Source organism: Lingula anatina, chromosome 7, assembly GCF_051362555.1.
Source record: "Lingula anatina isolate TDL-2025a chromosome 7, LinAna3.0, whole genome shotgun sequence".
NCBI lineage: Eukaryota > Metazoa > Brachiopoda > Lingulata > Lingulida > Lingulidae > Lingula > Lingula anatina.
The window spans coordinates 20,969,761-20,985,347 of record NC_141773.1 but is presented as its reverse complement, the minus strand read 5'-3'; the positions used below and the strand labels follow the sequence as shown (position 1 = coordinate 20,985,347).

The 15,587-nt window shown below is 35.2% G+C and overlaps 2 protein-coding genes across 3 annotated transcripts; one reads left to right on the top strand and one right to left on the bottom strand.

The window, feature by feature from the left end:
• Positions 1-530: 530 nt before the first annotated feature.
• Positions 531-6,766, bottom strand: LOC106155096 (UBX domain-containing protein 4). Its single transcript, XM_013529756.2, has 13 exons — positions 6,554-6,766; positions 6,200-6,305; positions 5,822-5,850; positions 5,434-5,552; positions 4,903-5,034; positions 4,424-4,521; positions 3,929-3,983; positions 3,564-3,733; positions 3,257-3,379; positions 2,905-3,007; positions 2,462-2,593; positions 1,892-2,133; positions 531-1,426 (listed from the first exon to the last, which is right to left on the bottom strand). The coding sequence occupies exons 1-13, from the start codon at positions 6,633-6,635 to the stop codon at positions 1,306-1,308; spliced, it is 1,512 nt and encodes a 503-aa protein (XP_013385210.2). The 5' UTR covers positions 6,636-6,766; the 3' UTR covers positions 531-1,305.
• On the top strand, positions 6,761-15,564 carry LOC106155097 (serine hydroxymethyltransferase, mitochondrial). 2 transcript variants are annotated; one of them, XM_013529757.3, is made up of 13 exons: positions 6,761-6,908; positions 8,007-8,079; positions 8,354-8,451; positions 8,714-8,793; positions 9,088-9,288; positions 9,728-9,809; positions 10,010-10,132; positions 11,100-11,239; positions 11,725-11,890; positions 12,110-12,209; positions 12,633-12,788; positions 13,068-13,175; positions 13,589-15,564. In XM_013529757.3, the coding sequence occupies exons 1-13, from the start codon at positions 6,873-6,875 to the stop codon at positions 13,714-13,716; spliced, it is 1,491 nt and encodes a 496-aa protein (XP_013385211.2). In that variant the 5' UTR covers positions 6,761-6,872; the 3' UTR covers positions 13,717-15,564. The 2 variants fall into 2 exon arrangements, with proteins under 2 accessions (XP_013385211.2, XP_086874041.1); XM_087017915.1 differs by having other exon boundaries at positions 6,808-6,904.
• The last annotated feature ends 23 nt before the right edge of the window (positions 15,565-15,587 follow it).

The following is a 15,587-nucleotide window of genomic DNA, read 5'->3' as shown; positions in this document are numbered from 1 at the left end:
CACCTATTCGGTTGAATATGGGAATGAAAAAATTGAACTGAATGTACCAAAACTTCTGAACCCACCCAACATTTTGTCTCCAGATATATATATATATATATATATATATATATATATATATATATAATAGAAGAATGCATTTTCGTGACGCTAAGACTTTATTTTAGGTCCCAAAACCCATTGTAACTTTCAACTTTCGTGGAATTTTCACTCGCTAACTCGGATACTACTCGAATTCAAAAACCAACCTGATTGGATTTTCTTAAAGTTCTCATGATTTTTTATTTTTCCTTGTTTCTCGCAAATTGATATTTTCTACGATTGGATTTGAGGCGTTCCTTTTCAAAATCACAATTTCTCAAAGTTTTGACAACTTGTTTGCCTGTCAATTTGACAGCTTTGCTGCCTTGGTTGTAACTACTGTTTCAATGATTTTTGCTGACTGGTGTCCGTATGTTTGCCAGCGTTGATGCGTTAAATTAAGTTTATCATCGCATTTTTCTGTAAAGATTAAATGGATTAAAAAGTGATTGAAAAGCATTTTTGGTAAGTTTTATTTTTTTTCTTCTGCAAGTATCAAAATATCAGCCACCACCACTTGGTCATATCAATATTTTGAGCTGCAACATGATCGTTTTTTTTTTCTATTCATTGAATGAAATTGCTCAAAAGCATGCAGTTATGCAGCCAAGTGTCTGCAGTCAACAGTCATAATAAAAAGAGGTCACCATAAAACCACAAAGTGAAAACCAGTCCAAAATGATTATAAATATTGAACTCCCAAGAGGGCCAGTCAACTGGAGAGCAAAACAAAAATCCTGATAGGTTGTGCTATTATTGCCACTTTTTTCTCATGACAGCATCATTATTTTTTTTCAAATCATTATTTACCGACCCATTTTCTCTGAATGCAATGGTTCACTTTCATGAAATGTTGTAGGTGAAATCAGCACATTGATGTCATGTTCAACGTTGTGTTTCTGGAATTTTTGAAATTTAGGTCATACACAAACTCTTTTATCTCTGGCCTCCTCTCTAAAATGCCCCATAAATGCCTTCTTTGGTAAGGAGTTACTCTGTTCCTGATTACAGATATATTGTATATTATTATATTGAAGCTAAAATCTGTCACCCCTCATGAGGAAAAAATCACGTTCATGGGTCAGATCCTATGGTTTATACGTGTAACAGTCTTGAATACTACTCGGTACATGTTACCACCGTGAGAGGCTCATTGTGGCTTTGTAGTCAGACTCTAGATTGAAAAGGGGATTGGCCGTGATTTCTAGCTTATTTCAGTCTTATTCACATCTGTTGTGTTGAGTTCCCGTTCCATGTAGCTGTGTCGTCATCTTCGTCCCCTGGGTTGTTAAATTTATGCACGTTCCCCTCTGTAGTGCTTATTGGGGTCCTCCGTTTGTAAGCCCTAAAATATGAAACAAGATGACATATACTAGAATGTTTCAGAATCATTCAAGTTAACAGTGCTGCATTTTGGGCTGTAATTTTTGTACTTAACACCAAAATCTAAAAGCTTTCAATTAAAAACTCTCCTCTCTCAGCGTATCATAATGCAGCTAAAACTATGTAAAATTGAAAAAAATTGATTTTAGAGACATCGACATTTTGATTCAAATTTACCCTTCTATGTAAAATATGATTTCATTAGAGTTTATACAGCTCAAATAGAAAAAAAATCACACCATAACTCGTAACTTGTTAAAATAATAATAACAATACTAATAACCATGTAACATAAATATTTTTTCTTTACGTAAACTATAAGAATTACATTTTTGCAAAATGAACATTTCATTTGTCAATGAACTATTTGCTACACTTATTTAACACGACACTTTTTTTAGAACAACTACACTACATCATAACATACGTTTTTGGTCTGTTTAATCGTGTTGACGATGAAGTCGACGGACTTGGATCTGTCTGTTGTGTGGACTGTTGTTGCCGTGGAGACTGCGCCTCCTGGGGAGAGTTGTATGCCCCCTTGGGCTGACTGGGTGACCCAAACAGCATGGAGCATAAAATACCCCACAGCCATAAGAAAGGTGCCAGTATCAGAGCTATCAAGCCAGAGTCCCCACCACTGGGCTTCACTGAGGATGAAGCCTTGCCCTGAAAGAAAAATGTGCTTATATTATGATGATCTAATCTTTACGAGTTGTAGTGCATGGCAATGACCTAACAGTGCATTACAATATATTATAGTGACAAAAGCTAAGATATAATGAAAACTTTCAGTGTACATAAATTATATCACAAGTAATACAGTAAAAAATGTGCTTTTAGCATTTTTGGTATCCATACCACAATTGAATGTTAAGTTGGAGTAAAAGAGTTTATGATGAAGGTATTAGTTTCATATTTAGCAAACAGAAACCATAATTTGGGCACAAACAATGTCACAGTTTACATATCATTTACCACAACCTCAGCTACTCACAGGTTTCACCAAGATAACAGCAGAGGGGGCAAGCTGTAGGTCTAGAAAAGATGTCTGCATGTCACTGTCCACAAACGTCCTGTGAGGGTAGGTCATTTGGAGTTGGAATGGACCAAAGGAACTGCCCAGCTTCTGCAAAACAAAGAGGAAGACACTTGATGTCAGCGACTGAAACATTTTGATTTTTTGTGTATACAACACTGGGTCTAAAATTGAACAAGAATATCAAGTATATCTACTATGCAATCCTGGAATAAATAAATAATAAATAAATAAATAATGCTTAACATGTTAAAAAACCTCAAATTACAGTTCCTCCATTTAATAAACAACTAATAAACTGCTTATCAAGGACTGAGAATTAAGCATTATACAAAAAGAAAAATCAAAACTGCCCATACATAATTTAATGAAGCAATTTTGTCACTGGTAGATAAGTTTACCTGACACACAAAATCCTTGGCTGCTTGTAAAGGCTGGTGGGAGGGGAACTGCTCCGTCAGCGCAGACCCGTCTGGTAACCTGAACTGGATACGAGCTGTTTCTCTAGAACAAACAAGGAGACAAATTCAGAAAATGAGATGAGAATTAAAGGATCTGTTCAGCTTCCAAAATAAAATGTTAGATTCAAAATGCTGAACAGTAAATTAATTAAAAGTAATTTTGGAGACAAATGGTTCTGATGATACATTTAATAGCATATTACAGATCTACATGTTGTAAATGCCTTAGAAGGCTAATCAAACTGTTTTTGGTCACAAGACAGCTGTACAGAGTAGACCGTGAGGTACAAACCTTTTGACTGCTTCTGCCGCCTCGAGCGACCTCCTCTGTTCTTCCTCCTTCGCTTCTCTGGCCTCATTCTTAGCCTTCTCTTTTTCCTGCTTTTCCTTTTCGTACCTGGCTTTTCTTTCTAATCTGGAATTATGAAAACATGTATTTTAACGAATTTCATATCTCTTGATGGGGCAGAATCTTTCCACACCATAGAATCTTATCTACCATTGATGGATACTCTCACTCTCTCACCATACTTTCTTTTCTGTATAACCTAAGCAAGACTTGTAGTGCTGGATACTTGCTTGTTTCCAGTTATCCATACCTGTCCTTTTCTATCTGCTCTTTCACCCTTTTTCTTGCCAGCTTCTCTTCTTCTTTGTCTTTCTTCATCTGATCACGTAACTCCTTGGCTTCTGCTTCAGCTTTCATTTCACGGAACCTTGCCATGTCACGACCCAGATTCCTCCTCTCCACTTCCTTCCTCTTCTCTTCCTGCAAAACAAAAACCATCTTTACCTGTACATTTTTCAAGTTTAGATGTGGAAAATAGCATCAGACACTACAATTATTACTTGTCTATGCCCCCCCCCAACCATTAATTACGATTTATCTACACCTGCTCGGTGCAATAATGTCCTAATCCATTTGGATATTTTCTAATTTTATTTAATTATTTTAATTGTCTACCTCCTCCTTTTGTTTGGCTTTCTTTATCCTGTTCATTTCTATGAGTTGCTTGGCTCTGGAAGTAAACAATTATAATAATTCAAATGACTGAAATAAAGAGCCATGACATATCTAAGAGAAAAACAATAAGTATCTGCTTTAAACTTCATCATGCACCAGATTTTGCTAGCCCTTTCTAAATTTTGTTGTCCAGATTTATTTCAAACCATACCTTTGCACCATGATATCAAACAAGCACGTACTACAATGATCATGATTGTTTTACCAAGACTCCTTGTCAATTATTGCTAAACCTTATTACCAGCAAAGCTTTTATACAATGACATACATCAAATTTAAGTGCTGGGCATCATTAAATTAAATTAGAGGTCACTAAACAACCTTCACATTCTTCTGAGGAAGTGTCACGTTCAACTGGCTTCATATGCACAAAGGCTACGGCAGGTTACAGTAGCTTTTTCCCAAAATTTAGATCTTAAACAGAATTTGATTTACCTTTCTACTCTAGCTTCTAAATCTGAAGCTGATTCTCCAGGCCTCTGAACTGGGCTGGAGTCCTCCTCAAGTTGTTTGTCTTCACTGCTGGCTGGGACCTGATACATCAGAGAGGATTACATGGTCCATAAATTAATTTAATGCAGTGCAATGCACTGTAAAGTAATGTGGTTGCAATGAGATTATATTGGCGTATAACTCTTAATACACCTGATTTTTTTCAACTTTCTTTCTAATCCCGAAGTTCTGAGTAGTGTTGATCTAAACATAAGTTTTTTCTATAGTAAAAAGTGACAGTTCATTTGCAACTTCATTGTTTAAGTCAATTCCACTACTACACTAAGACAAAAATTATACTTGTTTGCAATAATTTTTTTTTTCAAATCTGGGAATCAGAATAATGACATCTCTCATTCAATAAATAAATAGCAATAAGTGACAAGTAATGAAAATAAACGACAACAAAAACTATACAGTACTTGTGCTGAGGCCCCTGCTACTGCTGTTACTGTTGCTGCTGTTACTGTTGCTGCTGTTTCTGTGGAGGGTTGAGAAAGCTGCTGCTGTTGTTGTTGTTGTTGTTGTTGCTGTGGGTGGAGTAACTGGTGCATCTAAGTTAACAGATAGGATGCATTTTAACACTCGAAACAATCCTTTAAAATTCATATAAAGCATTCTAATATATATATAATTTTTTTCTGTCTACATCCTATTAATGTGAAGAATGTTAATGTTAAGTACCAGTAATTCTTTCACTAGGCAATGTTAAAATGAAGCCAACAATTCATTCTCATCATGAGAAATTCTGTAAGACACTGGTCACTTATGCCTTTGGACCAAAAGATGATGTAATACAGGACACTCCATTTAACCTTGCCAGTAAACAGAACCATATTCACTTTATTGCAACTGGATATCTCAATATAATATTCAGAAAGAGAAACTCAAATGTTTTTGAATAGTTTTTCCTTCTGCAATAAGTAATATAAAATTACAAAAGAAATACACACCTGTACAACATTTTTTATCTTTGCTGCAAATTGTGCTGGTTCTATGTGACCCCCAGTGATCTCAATGGGTACACCATTGTTGCCAATGAAGAAAGCAGATGGAATGCATACCACTGGGTCTTTGTGTCGGTTAAAGAATTCACTAAAGATGATATTTCTGACAGTTAGTATACAATGTGTGAAGTAACTAAAATTGCAACACTGTATATCAAACATGTGAATCAGATTAGAAAATAATTTTATATAGAAAGAGTATCAATTTTGCCAGTGTATTTTTTTCCTGAATATTGTTATCTGACACAATAAAATCATTTCTCACTCTGGCTTAAAAATGAAGTAAGGAAGCTATCTTTGTCAAAAGAAAAATCCTGGGTAAGGAAAAGGATACAAAGCTGGGAAAACTGCTGGCACTCTTCACTGGAAAGGAAATAAGTAAATTAATGCATTTTGATATTATGAAACAACAAAATATACAAAATAATTGCAAAGGCATGCCTTTTTGTATTCTCAAGAGGCAACCCCTCATTCTCAGTCAGATTTTTGTTTCATTCGTATCTGCTTTAAAAAATCATGCACTGGTAAAAAAACATCTCTCATACAGAGACTAATTTCTTTATCATCATCATGGCAAAATGTACAAAATGAACATGATTTTCCATACAGAAACAGGACCTTACAAATTTCATTTCTAGTATCACTTTTACTTGTTGATAATTAGAATTTACTTCCTTTCCCTTCCTTGGACATAATTAGTGACCTCTTGTACCTGTTAGCTTGGAGTTTTATTCCAACACAATGACCCTCCTCACACTCCCTGCTGACTGCACTATCCTCCCACGTTTCATCCATTTTCTTAGAGACTTCATCATAACCTACCACGAAGATAAAGCCTATGATTATCTTCTAACAGTGTGTAACATGTAATCCAATCAAATGGGCAAAACTTACAGAAGCAAGCTTTGTTGCCACCAAAGACGTAAAAAGTCTTTGGGGTTATAACTGCATGCAATGTATAAAGTCAATGGGACTGTAAAAAACGGCGGAAATCCCTTCTACCTTCCTTGTTTTTAGCTGAGTTAACAATTAATTAGCATTTATCAAAATGCGAAACTCGACTTACCTGATACGTATACAATGAATACCGAGAGGCTGGTTTTGGCTTTTAGGATGGCCTCTGGAATTCCACCCGTGAACCACTTCATCTTTTGTTAAGGTTTTTGCAGCTTTCTGATATTTATCTGTTTTCAGGGCTGAGAAATGTGTCTTACGAGAAAAAAATCCTGGCAATTTCACATTTGATGATTATACGAGAATATATGAGATAATACGAGACTTTTTAACTTCGGGTCTTCGAAAACAAAAGATCTCTGGGCCCCTAACCCAGTGACCCTGACCCTATTACTGGCAACACGCAGGCAAGATCTGCTGGTGAAACGAACATGAACTTAGTCCGTGCTGGGAAAGTTTTTGGGTTGGTAAGTTCACTATTCTTAGGCTTTGCAACCCATTTTCACGTTGTAAGTGGATCGAACAAGAATACGATGTTGCCTGGTAAAGATACATCTGTATTGCAACTGCTAAAGTAACCATAGGCTTCATGTGTTTTTATGCAAACAGGAGTCGCAGAGCCCAGGCAAGAAGGCCGAGAAGTCTTGCATCAGATTGTGATTTACATACTTATATAAGTTTTGTTTTGCGTGACAAGTGCCCATGATACTGGATGAAAACAGTACTTTGTACAGGATCCACTTCTGTACAACAGCTGTCCACTAAGACACAAACAATAATCACTATTTAGTGTATAGACGTTGCATAATTAAACTTAAAACAAAAACAAACTTTGACCTATCAAACAAGGAAGTTTTATTTATTCTGAAGAAAACAAGGCCATCTTTCAAGTAAGATGATGTTATCAATTGGTTCCTTTGTGGCACAATTATACCCTTGCAGTCTGTTGCATTAGCAGATACTGTTATTTACATTCGTTTGTTATCCATAGTAACCAAATAATCCTGTTATTTAGTCAAGTAATAAGCCTAATCATTTATGTCTATTTGAAGAGGTGAATTAAGGGCTTACACTGGTTTTAATGAAAGAAATATATGAAGAATATACTGCAAATTCCATCACAAGAGGGACAATTTTCTGTACAGACTCTATATATCTGTATATATTGTGATCACTGTCTGACTGAGCTGTGCTAAAACGGGTTTTGGAACAAGATGACAACAACAGCATTTAGTTTTCTCAAGATTTTCACTTATAGATTTATTTCTATTTGCTTTTTAGATAAATAAGAGTAATTAAGGTATTTTGATGTACTTTAATACAAATAATTTTGGCTGAATGAGAACAAAAATGATCGTAGCTGTTAGTATTAATTGAGCATTTGAATCTGTAAGTAACACATCCCTTATTTTGGAGCCTAGCATATTATTATTATATTAATTCTTAACATAAGTCAACATTAAGTGAAGGTGAAGGTCAGAATATGGTCATGGTAAATGAGAGCGTTAATTTCAATAATTTTAATTACAGTAGCACACATATACATAAATACAAACTTTTTTCAGTCTCTCCAGCGTAATGTGGGTGTGACCTTCAAGAGGTCACTGACCTTGACCTCCTCCAGAAAGGCATGGACAGGTAAAGATAAGAACATAATTAAGTTCAGCATGCATTGTCAAAATTCACCAACCTTAGACAAAATGTATTTTGCGAATCCTGTTTGTAGGGTTTGAATTGTTTTTATCTTCAATTTGCATAAGCATTTTTCAAGATTAACATGTCATTTTGGTTTGAAGAAAAAAATTCAAGTCCTTGCTTTTTAAAAGAAATATTATTTTCGACTTTTGTAATTGTAATTAATATAAAGATATGAAAAATCGATCAAATTAGAACATAACCCATGTATTGTCAGGTCAGGAGACACTGGACCAAGATGACCCAGAGATGATGGCCATTGTTAAGAAGGAAAAGCACAGACAAGTCACTGGTTTGGAACTCATTGCCTCAGAGGTTGGTCAAGATCAGAGTTCTACTGGGCACCATTCAAGTGCCATGTGGAAATACTATTATTTTAAAGTGTTCTCACTTTAAAACTCCTAATAACAACTTATTTCTTGTAAGAAGGCCTACTACTTTTTTCTTGTACTTATATTATCACTCTTTGCATATAAAAATAAAACTCAAAATATTGTCTTCAAATCTTTTAGTCTCAATCCATGCATACCTGATTACCATTGAATGTATTTGATAATTTTTCTTCTGTTATTTCCAGAACTTCACCAGTAAGGCTGTCATGGAATGTCTGGGTTCTTGTCTCACTAACAAATATGCTGAGGGATACCCTGGGGCCAGGTGATTACAGTAGACATATACATTTTGATACATATTGATAAAGTGATGGGGAAAAATACCAAGTATTGAAACCCATGGATCTTGAAAAGCTCAAGAGATGTTATTCAATTTTTTTCTTCTCTCAAGTGCTAACAGAAAAATTAGATACTTGAAAGAAGACCATAGAAGACTTGGATTTTAACTTTTTTCAAGTGCATCAGAAGAAAATAGAAAAGAAACAAAAGAAAAAAAAAAGGAAGAGGGTCAAGAAATTGTTTAATTCTGCAGTTAATATCAATTTCTGTTATTTTATAGGTACTATGGTGGCAATGAGTTTATTGATGAGGTTGAAACTCTGTGCCAGAATAGAGCATTGGAGGCATTCCGTCTGGACCCAGAGAAGTGGGGCGTGAATGTCCAGCCGTATTCCGGCAGTCCAGCCAACTTTGCCACATACACAGGTCTGCTGCAGCCACACGACAGGATCATGGGACTAGATCTGCCTGATGGGGGACAGTGAGTTCACTTGTGATATCTCTGATATTTAAGTTTTTCAGGAAGAATGCAGTAATAAAAATATTACATAACTGAAGTAAGTTAGTAAAATACTAAGTCTTTTTAAAGAGAGTAAGTGTTGATGTTTTTCAATGTACGACTTTTCGACTCTTCGTTAAGGAACCAAGATCACATTATTTACTCCAAATTTAGTCTCCTTTAGAAACAGTTAGCTTTTTTCCCTTCACTACACACAGTACACACAGGAGACATTGACAAATCTTTTAAACAGTGTTTTGCATTTTTATGATATTGTTTGAATTATAGTATGCCTTTGTTTGTATGTTACATAACTGTGATTCTTTTTGATTCTCTTGGATAACTCAATTGAATAGTTTTACTATGATGCATATATTATGCTTATTTCTTCCTGATCAAAGTTTTCTGATCTTGTTACCAGTCTTACCCATGGTTTCATGTCAGACAAGAAGAGAATATCTGCCACCTCCATTTATTTCGAGTCCTTGGGATATAAGCTTAATGTAAGTGGTAGGCTTTGCTATTTTATATATATAATATGGCTTCATTCTTTTTCTAGATTTATTAAGTTGTAATTAAAACAACAATGCATCTTCTTAAAGGTTTCTTGCACATATTTATTTATTTATTTATTTATTTATTTATTTATTTATTTATTTATTTATTTAATGTATATGTAATTTTGTACATTTATCTTTAATAGCCTGAGACTGGGTACATAGACTACGACAAGTTGGCTGAACTTGCAAGACTGTTCCGTCCACGTCTGATCATTGCTGGCACCAGTGCATATTCCAGACTCCTGGACTACAAGAGGTTTAGGGAGGTAGGTTCTCGCTGAAGTGTACAGTATTCACAGACTGATTTCTGATGATGACATTCATGAAATCACTTCCCCAATTGAGCATATGTATAAGACTGTCATTGTCCAATGAACATTTTCACACACTCTTTTTTTTTTGCTAAACAGAGAAAGAAATGATTTTCAGTTTTAACATGAAAGAATGAAATATCTCAAAAGTTATAAATTAAAGTCATAATAACTCTTCGTTTTGGCCAAAAATACGATTTTCCTGGAAAAAACGGCAATTTTCCCGTACTTACCAATGGTCAACGACCCCATTCCTGCATTCAAAGTTAATCCAGGTTTTTTTTCCTAAACGTACGGTTTTTTGTTAAAATCTCTTAAGAGATTTTAACTGACAGAGCCCTCTCGTATCGAGTGATAGTTTCTAGTGACCTACTTAAAACCGCGGGAAAAGCAGACAACAACACTATATAACAATATTATAAGATTCATAAGATATATTCGTCTTTTTTGCTCAAAATGCATTTATATCTACAATGTGTGCAATTCTGGGCTTTTCGTTATCCGACGCACTGTAAAAAACTCGCAACTTACGTCTGAGGGTTTCCCGCCATGTTATTTTGGTCTCGAATGAACGCGAGAATCCGCGTGACACCATTACGTCATTAGCAACGGATGCACTTGTCGACCGCGAAGAAAGCATCGAAAGCCCAAATGACAAGCACATATTTTAGTTTTACTACAATAACAGTCGTTTTAGTGGGAAAATGCAACAGAATATATTTTCAGGCGTTGTTTACAATGTATTTCTTGCGGAATTTTGAATCTCAAAGGAAGAGTTATTATTGCTTTAAAAGTCGAGGTATTTTTCTTAAAGAAAAGAAGTTACACTGTGTATCGTAGTTGTAATGGATGGTTAAAAATTCTAAATGAATCCCTAGTTTTGTTTTTCACTCATTATGTAGAGAAACATTTTTCCTTGTAGATCTGTGACGAGAGCAAGGCTATTCTGTTGGCTGATATGGCCCACATCTCAGGGCTGGTGGCAGCTGGAGTGATTCCCAGTCCATTTGAGTATGCAGATGTTGTCACGACAACAACACACAAATCCCTGAGAGGACCAAGGTGGGATGTTTGGGAATTGAATTAGTGATTATTTAGATGAAATAATGCAAAAATTTAAAACAGAAGAAGGGTGAATGTATGACAATAAAGTACAGCTAGGTATAAAACAGAATATGAGGTTTTCAGAAGAAATGCAAAGTATTGCACAGTTTTTATTGAGGTCAAAATGCTGATTTTATTAAAATTAAAAAGTGGAAATAAATATATAGCTTAATGGCTACAATTTTCCCTATATTGAGATCAGAAATAATATTTTTGTGAAATATGTCAGAACGGGTCAAACTGTGTCTCAAACATTGTTACAGTTACTGTTTTTCCAGTATCATTTAGGTAGTGAATGGTTTTGAATTACTTGTTTGAAGTTCTTGTTTTAGCAGCTGTGTGATATGACAGCAACATTATTGAGTAGCAAAATAGACTAACAGGTACTTTAAGGTCCCATTTTTTATTTCTCTCTCATCTTACTCTACTTCTTCTTACCAAAGGGCAGGTATGGTGTTCTTCCGCAGAGGAGTGAAAGAAGTGAACAAAAAGACTGGAAAGGAGATCATGTATGATTACGAGTCCAGGATCAACTTTGCTGTGTTTCCCAGTCTTCAGGGAGGCCCCCATGAAAACAACATAGGGGGTATTGCAGTGGCTCTGAAACAGGTAAGTCTACAGGTAACCCTCCACCCCCCACCCACCAACCCATTAATTGAATAGAATTTGAAACTTCAGAATATTTTTGCAAAGTTGGTCTTAATTATTGAAGCATTCACAAGTCAAACATGAAAATTAAAGAAACCATAGTTAAATACTTTTGTTACAATTTTGCAGGCCAGATATTTTGTCACTAGCATGTCTAATTGATGTATTTGTTTCCTGCAGGCTATGAGCCCTGAGTTCAAGGAGTACCAGCTTCAGGTGCTGAAGAATGCTAATGCCATGTCACATGCTCTGCTGGAGAGGGGGTATTCCATTGTGTCAGGTGTGTGTGTGTGTGTGTGTGAGAGAGAGAGAGAGAGAGAGAGAGAGAGAGAGAGAGAGAGAGAGTTTTCACGTGTTTGTGCATGCATGCAAAGGCATGCATGCAAAGGCATGCATGTACCAGCATTTATATAGTTAAGGATTTCAACTTGTTACATGCAGATTGCTACAGTTAAGGATTTTAATGCATTAGATTTGTTGTACAGTTAATGATTTCAATGAAATTGGTACAGTTTAGGATTGATATACATAGATTGGTATACTGAAGGGTTTCGTTGTGCCAATTTGGTACAGTTTAGGATTCCGGTGTGTTACACTACATGTTATACTTAATCAATAATTAAAGCTAACACCAGATAGTACCCATCAGAAATCACCCCTTTCTGTGTTTGAAATGATGTCCTATATATTGTTCTGTATCCAGGAGGAACTGACAACCACCTGTGTCTGCTGGACCTGAGACCCAAGGGGACAGATGGCGCCAGGATAGAGAGGGTGTGTGAGCTGTGTAATATTACAGCCAATAAGAACACCTGTCCAGGGGATAAGAGTGCAATGACCCCTGGTGGCCTAAGACTGGGTTAGTAGGTCACAAAACTAGATCACAAAATATTACATGTGCCTCAGGACTGGGTCACAGAATTTGACTTTCTGCAATGAATTAGAATTTGCTTCTTCTGTCAAATCTTTCATGATTCCAAGGTGTTGAATTTTTGGAAAGTGTTTTGAAGGTGAGAATAAAGTAATTTGGAACAAAATTTTATAAAAAACTATATTTCAGTCCTCACAAGAATTATATATATTTATTTTTTGGCTGAATAAATTATTACTATTATTATTATTATTATTATGTGTACAGGAGCACCTGCCTTGACCTCCAGAGGCATGAAGGAAAAGGAATTTGTCCAAGTGGTGGATTTTATCGACAGAGCAACACAGATTGGATTAGAAGCACAAAGTCAGACACGTAAGACAACTGTTACTTGTTTTGTCATGTAAAATGTAAATGCCATAGATCCCAAGAATGAATGGTTAGCCTAAATATTGCATGTATATAGTGATTATTTATTCTCAGTGGACCGAAGCCCTCTTAAATTGGTCTTCACTTGGTTAATTCTGAAAAAGGCTGGTACTGTGCTTCAGTTGCTTCCTTTTTCAGTATTTGACCAGGTCCCACAACTAATTGAATGTCACAGAAAATTGAAGAAAAGGAATTTATAATAGGAAGTTATTTGTAAGATAATTTGCATCCTAATTGAAATCTAGGGCATGGAGATGAATGTTAGACATAGCAGTCTAGAAAAATTAAAAAAGTATTATTTGGACCTTGAAATAGAAATATTTTGACATTAAGCTTGGTCTTAATTTATCCATTGCCAGGTCTTCTGAAGGACTACAAGGCATTCCTCCTGGAGGATGATGCCATTCAAGGGAAAATTAAAAGCCTCAAGAAGGAAGTGGAAGAGTTTGCTGGACAGTTCCCTATGCCAGGATTTAATGAAAGATAGATTTGTAATTGAAGGTCATGAAGTGTTTAATTCAGGTTATGCAATACACGTATGAGTGTGATTAAAGGTATTCTATCTGGGGTTTACCAGCCAATTTGATTAAAATTTTCCTGAAAAGGAAGCATTTTTTCTTCTCTAAACACTTGGATTCAATATTTAATCTAGTTCTAGAATGATAAATTAGTTGAAAATGAGTGGCTAGTCACTAACACTGCCAGGCTTTCCAGTACATTTCAGAAAGAATTATCAACATCAGGTATTTTAATTTGGAGGGTTTTTTATCTTCAAGCTCTGAATTTTCAAAGATAGGTATTTTTTAAAAATATGGAGACAGAAAATTTGCCTTCCAGACATTTTTTAACACAGATTGTATACCTTTAATCTTTCAGTGCAAAAATGGCATGGCAGCTTAAATTTATTGTAAAAACTATTAGCAGTCAGAGTATTTGATCAGAGTAAAGCTGGATTTTACATCAAAATATTTCTTTATCATTGCCACATAAAATACAGCAAGCTTATACATTTTTCTCATGTCAGTTTTTATATATCATGACAGACAGAATCGTCTAAATGTAGAGTATTAGGTAATTCATTTATTCATTGCATAATGGTTTGTAAACATTAAGAGATTTCTTGTTAACATGATATTGATAGGTGTACAGGCATGATGTAATATTTTCATCATTAAAAGCCTAATTGATAAAAGTGCAGGTGCCCTGACAGAATCCCCCCCATCCCATACATTCCTGTATAATGGCAGTGACCAGTTGAGGTAAAATAAGTCTTGGAGACAGCAAATGAGCTCAGGGCCCCCTTTTACCAATAGCATGCTAGGAATTTAAGCAATCTATGTATGTTTCTGTAGTTTCCACACTTGTTGGAGGGGAAGAGTTGTCTTTCTTTTTTTTAGATGAAGAAAGGCTTTTCGGTGACACAAGTTTTTTACAGAAAGGTTAAATACATGTATAGTTTTCCTATCCTGAGTATTAAGATAAACCCAAAGTCAACTAAATGTGTCAGTAATCCAAGTTGTGTCAAAAGTGGATCAGAGACCAGGCATGCTGCAGTATGTAGCAGTGCTAAATCCTCGCTTGTAAAAGATGAAATAACAAAACTATGGTTTATTGAACAAAATGTGTTCACTTAGTAATTATTAACACTTATTCAGGGTTTTTTCCCAGTGCCAATGAAATCATGTTTGGAAAATAAAAAGTAAAAGTTATCATGAATATAATAGATGCACAAGTTAAAGAAATTTCAAGTTATTTTGTGCACTAAGCTAAGTAAGTTGTCTCATATATGCTTGCATTTGTTTCACATCTTACAGAAGAAAACATTATGTATGCAATTATATCTTTTTTTGAGGCAAGATGAATGCAGCAAGACATTAGTATGTTTCATTGTCATCAGTTTTGGCATTTACATATCTGTCCATTTGACAGCTTTGATGCCTAGTTTCCTTTAAATTTACTACAGTCACTGTAAAAGGCAACATTTTCCAAACATTCTGTTTTGCTTTTTGCAAAGAAGCCAGAAGGTTGGGTGAGGTATTCACTCTAATTTGTTAAATTCCTGAGCTGAAGTACCCAGATACGTGCAATATTTTGCAAAATTTAAAAAAAATCCTTTTTATAGCTCATAAGGGGCATATATTTGCTTATCATTGGTCTTAGGTTGATCTAAAAATTGAATGAGAAGTGTAGTCATTTTCAGGTGGTGTTAGGATAATGCATTTAAGTTTGCTTTTAGTAGATTGTGTAACTAGAAGTTATATTACACAGGACTTCATATTACAAGTATTAGGCCAGATATTAATGTTGAAATAAAAAGAGTGCAGTCTTCCAGAAATGTTTTTGATTTATCCTCACTTT